At 34.4% G+C, this 10953-nt stretch overlaps 1 protein-coding gene across 1 annotated transcript in view; it reads left to right on the forward strand.

Annotated features, from left to right (window-relative positions):
- Nucleotides 1-10533, forward strand: part of LOC117100597 (alpha-N-acetyl-neuraminyl-2,3-beta-galactosyl-1,3-N-acetyl-galactosaminide alpha-2,6-sialyltransferase-like) — an 11003-nt gene extending 470 nt beyond the window's left edge. The window contains exons 2-3 of the mRNA XM_033240382.1: nucleotides 7606-7713; nucleotides 8457-10533. Of these exons, the coding sequence (XP_033096273.1) occupies nucleotides 7606-7713; nucleotides 8457-8985 (637 nt within the window). The 3' untranslated portion in view covers nucleotides 8986-10533. The remainder of the gene's footprint in view (nucleotides 1-7605; nucleotides 7714-8456) is intronic.
- The last annotated feature ends 420 nt before the right edge of the window (nucleotides 10534-10953 follow it).

The raw sequence follows: 10953 nt of genomic DNA on the forward strand, positions 1-10953 counted from the left end.
GCAGACGATCAGATCGCACCCCCTCCCCTCAACTCGCGCCTTGAGCACCCTTTAATTGTATTAAGAATATTCTATTGTATATTGCTGATATTATATTTTTGTCATTATGAAAATAGTACCGGTAAGCTTTTTAAAGTATGAGATCGCGATTTCCGGGCATCTACAGTAGATTCTCGAAATTGTCTCACCTCAGATCCAACCATGATGGTGCTGAGGTCGTGTCGACTCTCACGCATCCCCTACCGCCAAATCCTGCATCTACCCCAGTATATAAATCAAATAGATGATAATACAGGCTAACAAATAAAGGAACACAATGTTATAAAATCGTATCACATATAATTCATTAACAAAAGTTCCTTGTTATAGTTCATTAACAACAGTTCCTTGTTATAGTAGCCTATGAAAAAAAAAGTCTGATTGTATCGTACCCGCAATCTCTCGCTGTCTCGGCAAGCGTCATGTACCATTTAACCACAGAGGCCCGTACGATATCATTACGACTGTTTAATGAGCTAGAGACTAGAACTTTAAGAACATAATATTTAAATAATTAAAGACAGGTTTTGGAGAAAAACAAAATGTCTAGTGTTGAATGTTGTAGAATGAACATTCTAATACACTGGTCACTCTCTTGGAACAAAGAAACATGGAGTGGGCCACGATCAAAAACAGGGACTCACGACGGGGTCCAGTGCAAAAAACAGGGGCAAGCGACACACTAGATTTAGCCGCCGTTTATGCAGCCGTCTTGGAAAAGCGAAACATGAGATGGCAGCCGTTGTCTTTGCAGCCAAAACGACGATCTATATTACTTTAAAAAAGTGTAATCAAAGCACCTTATCGCCCTACCCCTCACCTAATATTTAATGTTAATGACTAAATATATACATATATATATTATATATATATATATACATATATATAGATTATATATATATATTATATATATATATTATTATTATTATTATTATTATTATTATTATTATGGGCTACGAATGTTAGATTTAGTTCTCGAAAAAAATTTCAAGCATTAAATCTAACCTAAGTATTAGTTTTCCGTTAGTGTACGATGCATGCACTAGCGGAAAATTACTTAGGTTACATTTAATGCATTAACAAATTTGTGTGTGTTAATCAATAGATGTACATCGCTGAAAATAGGCCGATGATTGTTATATTATTATATAAGTTTCAATAACCACGACTAGTATAGGTTCATGACGAATATAGGTAAGAATGGCCCCGGAAAAAATGGCCCCGGAAAAAATGGCCCCGGAAAAAATGGCCCGGAAAAAATGGCCCCGGTAAAAATGGCCCCATATGACAGGTAGGTAAAAATGGCCCCAATGAAAAATTCGGTAATAGAAATGATATATATATATATATATATCTTTTTAAAGAAAATCATTAATTTTATTTTTAAAAAAACACAAGTTACTGATTGATTAAATAATTCTATTTTAAATAAGAAATGATTATGCACAGTAAAGGTAACATAGGACAAAATTTAAAAGATCATTATATTAGTGCTACTGAAACTGTTAATTATTTCAAGGTTTTATCTAATTGCAAATCCAAGTTTGATTGCTTAATTAAAGAAATGCTTTGGATCAAAGAACTGAAACCTACACTTAACAAACAAACTGATTCAGTCAAAGCCAAACTGTTTATCTAGTTAATCTGTTAAGAAGGGCTAATTATTGCTTAGCTCCATTGTGGCTCCACACAGTAGGCCCTATTGATATGTAAATTAGTTAGTTAGTTCCTGTCAAGTTTTATTTTTTCCTTTGAACTGAGATCAATATGTGATTTTTTTTTTATTTCTTTAAAAGCATTTGTTTTTTAACAATTACAGCAGATGCAAATAATGTTATTGAATAACATTTTTTGATAGTAGAAATAAAAGTTTTTAAAACGTTATTTCACAAACAAAGTAGAGGAATGACATACAGTATACAGTACTTAAACTACCAAAATATGCAACTCATAGATAACCACAAACTTCACTTTTGTTAAATATCAAATGAATTAATTTTTTTCATTTTGTAAACAATGCAAATAAACAGTAGTTAAAGCATGTGGACCAATTGTGTGTTTGAATCACAAGTTCATGTATGGGAAAAGGGAGAGGCTTACTTTCTCGCAAACTTAGCAATAAATTGTCTGCTTAGAGTTTATTCAAAGAAGTATTGCTTTTAGGAAACTGAATAATTAGGAATACATTTATTTAAGCAACTAATTTAGTTGCATACTTGGTTTTTACTCATCACTAACTAAATCCAAGTGCCTACTACTGGCTTATGCTAAGAATTAAAATGGCGTGCGATTGTGAGGGTAGGGTGATTATGGTAGGATTAAGTGGTATTGCTAAATCCCACAAACCTTCCAAAACACACTGTAGAAAATGAAACAATTCAATTGTGATTGACTGACTTGGTATATCAATAATTATGATTGTAGAACTCTCTTTTTCTTTAAAAAAAATTAATAATTTGATGTTCATACTAACCCACTGTTTGTGGGGTTTACCAATACACAGATTGAATTTCTGGAAAATTGTGATTCCGCTTCAGTGAAATCGGCCACAAGTAAATTATTTTAGTATTAATAAATGCATGATTTATGTTGATTTATTGATTATGTTGTTGCTGTTTTTTAACATTTAAATGGAAAAAAAAATAAAAAGTGTAATTCATGGCATTTTATTTATCTTTGAATATTTTATCATTGAATATTAATTCTTGCAAAAAGTAAAATGCAAATGGCAATTTGTTTGTTAGATTCCTTTTAAAAACTAAATTATTTAAGATAATAAAATGCATATATGGACTCAAGAAAATCAGTTTTAATACAGAATTTGATTATTGGGGAGATTCCTTTTTAAAACTAAATTAGTTAAGATAAAAAAATACATATAATGACTCAAGAAAATCAGTTTTAATTCAGAATTTGATTATTGCCGGGGCCATTTTTACCTACCTGTCATGTGGGGCCATTTTTACCGGGGCCATTTATTCCGGGGCCATTATTTCCGGGGCCATTTTTTCCGGGGCCATTTTTTCCGGGGCCATTCTTACCGTACAACAAATGCATCCTCTGAAAGTGCCTAAAATTCTCAAATTCTTTGCGCGCATTTCTTGTTACGGTAGGCCAATTTCCTCTATAAATTGCACATTTTAGGGAGTTTTCATTAATTCCGACGAAATTATCTATTTAAATTATTATTATTATTATTATTATTATTAGCTTCGTACCACGTACGGTACAATGCACTTTCAGGAAGGTAGGGACTATAAATAATACCTCCCTGGTTTAACTGTCGACTTGTACACGATTTGGTTTTTATTTAGTTAAATCGGGGGTCTGGGTTTGTATAGTGTCTAATTTTTCAATGGTCTAATGTTTTGTACGTCTGAAGTCTTTTTCTAAACCGCCATAAAATAGGTGGTGGAACGAATATTTTTAAATACGAACGGTTCGGGCGCGTAATTGAGAGGTTTTATTTTTGTCCAAGTCCTCCCTGTGTTAGCTGCACAGAAAGTAGTTCTGTAAAAAATGATTTGGTGTGACTGGTGCTGAATCTGCTTGTAGCTGATGATGAGAAGACCACATGTTAGATAATGAGCTTTTAATGATACCACTTTATACATTACACCCATTAAAGCTGTAATTATCTACTTGGCAAAACCTGGTAACAACTTGCAATCTTGAAAATGTACAAAATAAAGAGGATATTAAATATAATCTCCGTAAAAATGCAAATTTATACCTCCCAAATTTAAACCAAGTCTTTGTCAACATTTTATAACATTTAATAGAACAAACAATGGATTAGATTGCATCATAATCGACATTTACACATTGTGTAACTTGCAAAGCAAACATTAAACAACAAAGAAACCACGTGAAACAAAAATTAACCATGATAATTTAAATACTTTTCTATGTTATTTTTTTTTTTATTGTATATACATATTTTCCTCTTTTTTTTTGTATATATATATATAACATACAGTAATAATTTTTAGGCGAATCGAATGGCCGAACGGTTAAGGCAGTGGCCGCAACCTACAGTCATAATCGACGCTGGTTCGAACGGCACGCTCGCATATGGTTCTGGAGGTGGTATAATTGTTCTCGGATAAGGACATAACCCGTAGGCTCAGTGTACACAATTGGCGCATGTGCCCTATAAAGAACCCATTACATCTTTCGAGACGAGTAAGGGTTGCCCCGGTGTACTGGCTCACAGCCCCAGTCATTGTGGACGGCGCGCTTTCACGATTTTTATATGTATATATATATTTATAAATGTATATGTATATACATTGTGGACGGCGCACGTGATGTGCGTCTTGTTAAATCGTGCTAACGTCGTGCTTGCGTCTTTGTAAAATCGTACTGACGTCGAATTAAAATGTTGGTAATTCGTAGTATGTCGTCGCAAATCGTAACTCTATCGTTTCGTAAAAATGTCGTCACACTATCGCATTAGTGCCGTAATACATATTGACGGCGTCCTAGAAGCGTCTTGATGAATCGTAAAACTTGAACTTTTTTAGTACGAATCACTAGGATAGAGCGCGATTATAAAACTTTTTAAATCTTTTTAAAATCGTGCTCCATCGTAGCAAAAATCGTGACTGTGGTTGCTAACTTGCTTTTAGATATTAAATTAAGTTAGCGCCCAAGTTCAAGGTAATTAGATTCCGTTCTCAGGTACTAGACCTTAACAATGAACCAAGACAACTTGATTGTAGTTTCTTTATATGTTTAATTTCATATCATCAAACAATATATACCACCACTCGTTTCCATTCATTAACTTGGTGTGGTATATAACACAATTTACGTTATTTTTAGTTTTTCTTATATTTTCCACATAAACAACATGCAATATAAGGTGCGCAGATAATACGTCTACAAAATGACCATATTAAACATATTTTATATTTGATAATAGCTATGTCTACACGAACTTATATTTAAACAACAAGATATTAATACGCGACTTTAACAAAGTATTAGGCTTATTTAGCTTATTTGCTCCAATTTCAAATCTCATTGAAACCATCTTACTTTTGCAGTGCTTGTATCATACTGACGAATTGTTTTTAAATTGTTAGTTCTCACCTACAAACCTACCTAAATGCACTGCTTACTAAGTATACTCCATCTCGCCGTCTCCGTTCATCTTCTCGAAATCTCCTTTTTGTTCCCAAATATTCTACCAAAAGCTATGGTCAATGCTCATTCTCCTTTGCCTCTGCTTTTCTTTGGAACCAGCTTCCTATTAATATAACTACTTCTTCTAATCTCTGCAACTTTAAATCGCAAATTCCATATTGTTCTCCGAGGGTATCACACTTCCATAGTGCGCCTTTGATCTTTTTTTGGAATTGGCGCCTTATAAATTCCTGATATTATTATTATTATTATTATTATTATTATTATTATTATTATTATTATTATTATTATTATTATTATTATATTATTATTATAATAAGAGTCACAACACACGAATCGGCGTCAACACGTAGTTGCTCCTTCTCCTTGTATAATAATAGTCCTATCAGCACAACCATTGACCAAACAATCAGTAATCACAGCAAGTAAGTGTTTCACTGAGCAATAACCAAATCAACAGATAAACAAACAGCACAGTAAGGCTGCCGCAATTTAACATCAAAACATTGCATAATGGTATCATTAACATAGACATCATTATCAACTTTTATCAAAATATATTCATTAACAATAACATTGCTAATTTGACCAAAATGTATATATATCAAAACTTCACGATAGTAATACCTCTTAATATTTGGACATTATAAAACCTTTCATAAAACATTGTTACTTTGCATATATTTATGTTACCACCCGAATATTTGAAATATTTAACAACGCATTTCTAAAATGTGCATATATCCATGACTTTTATTTTAACTAACATTATCATATATTCATATTTTACATTTGCAGATCGTAAGAAATTATGGTCTGACTATATCAAACCCCTTGTTAAGCAGGGTGAAGTACTTAAATTAATTGAGCTTGAATCATGCGACCTAACATGGAGATCGATCATCTATGATATGCCACGGAAAGTCCTCAGCTTCGCGGTTCGAGCCTCAATCGATTTCTTGCCTACAATGAGCAACCTTAAAACTTGGGGTAAAGTACTACTGATGTCTGTAAACATTGTGGTAATAGAGAGACTTTGAATCACGTCCTTAACTTGTGTTAAGTGTATCTGGACCAGGGTAGATTTGCATGGCGTCACAATTCGATCATCCACCACTTGTTGGCATTCATCCGTGAATTTCGGCCGGAGGGGGAGGTCTTTGCGGACGTCAAGTGTCTTTCTATTGCTGGAGGAACCATTCCTCCTGAAATACTTTGTACTAACCTTAAGCCAGATATAGTTTTGGTCAATAGATCTGACAAAAATATTGATATCTTTGAGTTAAGTGTCCCTTTTGAACCCAATATTTTAAAGCTCACATTTATAAATCCGAAAAATATGATCATCTGATTGATGATCTTCAATCAAAAGGTTACTCTAGCAAACTATTTTGCGTCGAGGTTGGGTCAAGAGGGCTCATTACTAATGAAAATGCCCAGCGCCTTAAAAGCTTTCTTAAAATCAGCTATACCAAAAACAGGATGGTACTCAGAAAGCTCAGTAAATCGGCCCTTATATCCAGTTATATTATCTGGAATTCCAAATACAGCCCAGCCTGGGAGATAAGGTGACTGTCGATCCCTTTTACTGAATTTTTAACTCTGGGCCTGGATCTAGTTGTTGACAGCTTGTTCTTTTTTTTTTTTTTTTTATTTTTAATTTTTGCTTTTCTCTCTTGTATAGTTTAATGTCTTTTAAACTGTAACCTAGAGCCTTATTTATTTATTTATTTATTTTTGGAATTGTATATTGCTTTTATATTTTATCCTTGTATCATTTTATATTTTAAAGATGAATAAAGGATATAATGAGAATATAAACTCACTGAAACAATAAACTCACGTTTTTGATAGTAACTTGTTAACATGACGTCCATTTCAGAGTCTCCGGACTTCTATCGTCACACACACATGAACCACGTCATTTAACATTTTTGTGGCAACCACGACAGAACAACGAAACACCAGTCTTATTCGCCAAAATTGTATTATACAATTTAACATGATATGCCTGCAAGACGCGCAGGCTTAACACCTATCAAACTATGGCACACTGGTTTCTTTTATTAAACATATGATAGGCCTGCAAGACGCGCAGGATTCCACCTATCACAATTTCTGATAGGCCTGCAAAACGCGCAGGCCTTACTCCTATCAGACCACGTCAGTTACTCTTGAAATGGCAAGTTAGTATAAATCGCAAAGTGGGAAAGGGGAAATGGGGGAGAATTAAGTTGTAAGAATGAGTAGTCCACATCCGTTTCAGGTTAAAGTCTTCAACTGTGAAGTTGACACTCAATCTGGAAGAAGATTTGTTAATTGATTATTTACTTAATTTTGATCTGTGTTTTACGTTTTTGTTTTGTTCTAATTCTTTTGTAAATGAGAGATTTCAATTGTTTGTATTGATAACAGAAAGCAGGCCCATACCATGCTGACAACTGGATGGTATACAATTGTACATGCCATGGAATTCTGTTCTAATATAACTGTATATGGCATGGCAAATGAAGACTTCTGCAGGTAAACAAACAAAATCATTCTATCACTAAAGTAGATAGAACCGATAGGCCTAGGCCTATAGCACTCTGATGGATTCGACATTATATATATATATATACTGTCTCTTATACACATCTAGATGTGTATAAGAGACAGGTGTTGAAGTCATATTGTCTTGATCAAATTTGTGTTGTCTCCTTTAGGGCTGTCTCTTATACACATCTAGATGTGTATAAGAGACAGGTGCAAAGAAGATTCAAAAAGCATATGTTGTAAATTTCAGGTTTATTCAAAACGTTATATATATATATATAATATATATATATATATATATATATTAAAGCATATATATATATATATATATAAATGCATTTATATGTGTACATATGTACATGTATAAGATATATGCCTATGTATGTATATATATATGTGTGTATACATATGTGTGTATATATATATAAATATATATATATATATATTCTTGTTTTTCTAATGACCTAACATTTTGCTTCTACGTTTCTCTGATTTTTCTCACGTCTAATGCAAATGTGTTATGCAAATTACTTTCGCTGAATGCCACCTGTGTTTGAAGCTCCTCATTATGATGTGCAATGGAGATTGGCACTACCAAACAAAATATATTTCTAAAATGGGTTGATATAGCATACAGTCAATTGCACAAAACAATAATAAAATAAGCTTGATGCATTGCTCAATGTAATAAATGTGGTTTGCTTTTTCTATTTTGTCTCGTTTTACTTTAGTTCTACGAACTCAAGTGTTGCATATCACTACTACGAGTCCATCAAAAAAAAGAGTGAGTGCGAATATTATAATAAGAGTGAAAACAGAAAACGTGGTGGACATCTCTTCATCACAGAAAAGTCTGTATTCCGACGTTGGTCAAGTTACATGGACATCACTTTCAAACATCCTATGTGGCCGAGAAAAGAAAGTAACGGAACTCTACGTTCACCATTTTTGGACAAACACAGAGGAAAATTGAGGAAGACAATGGCATCAAAAGTTGTAAATAATAATATATCAAATATTTCTACCAAGCCAATTCAAAAATTATCAAAGGAGCAAGTGGAAAATAAACCAGATAATAATGTCGCAAGTGATAAAATAAATTCGCTAAATAAGAGAAATCTGACTCACAATAACATGTCTGTCAATTCAGCAAAAATATCTAATGTGTTAAATACGTCTGCCAAATTGGAAACACGCAATTTGAAGCCCAGTAAAAAGAAGAGAAAGCGACGGAGAAAATACAAGAAAAAAAATATTTGAGTTGAAACCCGCCTGTCTTAGCTTATTAAAACATAACTTGGTCTTGTGGGAGACGTTAGTCCGATAGGTTCACCAGTTAAAAAAAACAAAGTGTTTTCTGTTTGTTGCCTGTTACTGTATTTATCAATCTTTTTATAGGCCATTTTAATCTGATGTATCGTCTTTGCCTCTGTGTTGTGTTGTAATTTATTGTATTTTTATTTGGCCAAGGGGTTTAGAGGATACCCACATTTTGGGCTCTCAGCCCATGATGTTCACCTTGGCACCCCGCTGGCCATAATTTTCCTGATTTGTGATTTTTGTGCCGAATATGTAATAAATAAACTAATAGAAATAAATAATGCACACCAAGCACGAACGTCTTTATAATGGACCTTTCCGGTGTGTCAACCAAACTTAACAACTGACCAATCAGAACAGTGCCAGGAATACGTGCGTGTCCAACAAACATACGTGTTGTGTCACAAACGCACGTGTTTACGTATGTTTTTACCATAGAGCTTTTAGGCTATGTTCTCACACGGCAGCTAACGGTTAGCAGGATCCGGATCCTGCTAACCGTTAGCTGCCATGCGTCCATGCGATCCGGATGCCAACAATACGATGATCGAATCACTAGCCAATAAGAAACTGGAAATTGTAAACGCGTACGTGTGATTGGTTGATGATAGAAACGCCCTCAACTTGCTAACCGATAGCGGTTGCTAACCGTTAGCGCATCCGGATACCGCTAAACGGTTAGCGCTAACCGATCGGGCGTTCTCACGCAGGTGCTAACGGTTAGCGCTAACGGTTAGCTCCCGATCCGGATACTAGGGCTCTCGTGAGAACCAGGCTTGAGTTTTTACATTGTCGAAATTGTGGGACCCTGGCAACAATATCCAAGGGGCGGGGCTTAGGTGAAATGAAATGCCCATTATGAAGCTCCATGTATAAAATTTTTCAAATCAAATATAATCTGATATCATTCCTTGTTTGTATTATTACCTCCTCATAAAGGTTTTGTATTCACCGCTGTTTGTCTGTTAGAAAAACTACGCAAAAAAATAATGGATTAATCATCATAAAATTAAGTGGAATTTTGTACCGATACATAATAATCTAATGAAAGAGATGATTAATTTTTGGGAAGAAAATGTCAAAGGGCAAGGTCAAAGAATTTCGATTTCTTTACTAGCGGCGTAGCGAGGTGCTGACGGGCCCCAGGGCAAGATAATTGACGGGCCCTATGTGAAGCCCGGAGTGACGGAGACAGAGTTTCTTTCTGACCATCTCGCAAATGCGACTCAGGAGTATATTATTTTGTCGGTATGCTGCTAGTTTCGCCCATCATACACGGCCTATTGTTGGTACTGTATTCAGGCACAGGCAATGCCGTAGCCAGCTATTGGAACAGTTGGGACAGTCCCACACACTTTTTCTAATGGGTCCACACAGAATGGGGTCCACATTTTTAAGAATGGTTCCAAATTATGGAATTTTATACATAAAATGCGTCCACTTTTAGAAAAATGGGTCCAGATTTCTCATTTAGCCTAAAATGAATAAAATTTTAAGAAAATGGGTCCAGATGTCTCATATTTTTGCGTAAAATAAGTAAACTTTTAAGAAAATGGGTCCACATTATTTGAATTTACGCGTAAAGTGGGTCCGCCCTGATATTGTCCCGCACTGTTTGAAAACCTTGGCTAAGGCACTGTTTATAAAAATTAAAATCATTGTTTACAATAAAAATTGACACGGTGGTCAAGAATTAATCACCATAAAAAAATAAAATAAATAATAAAAAGGATAAAAATAATATAGGCCATAAGAATAATAAAAAAAAATATAATAATATACCAGAGGAATTAATTAGCGGTTTGGCGCAGCGTGAAAGGTTTGGTTTCCCAACCTTGAGGTCGGGGTTTCAATCCCTCGCTGTGCATTTCGCTTGTGTCCTTGAGCAAGGCACTTTATCTGCATTGC

The sequence above is a fragment of the Anneissia japonica genome, unplaced genomic scaffold (genome assembly GCF_011630105.1).
Source record: "Anneissia japonica isolate Jap-2015-1 unplaced genomic scaffold, ASM1163010v1 scaffold1770_len632688_cov154, whole genome shotgun sequence".
In the NCBI taxonomy this organism is placed as follows: Eukaryota; Metazoa; Echinodermata; class Crinoidea; order Comatulida; family Comatulidae; genus Anneissia; species Anneissia japonica.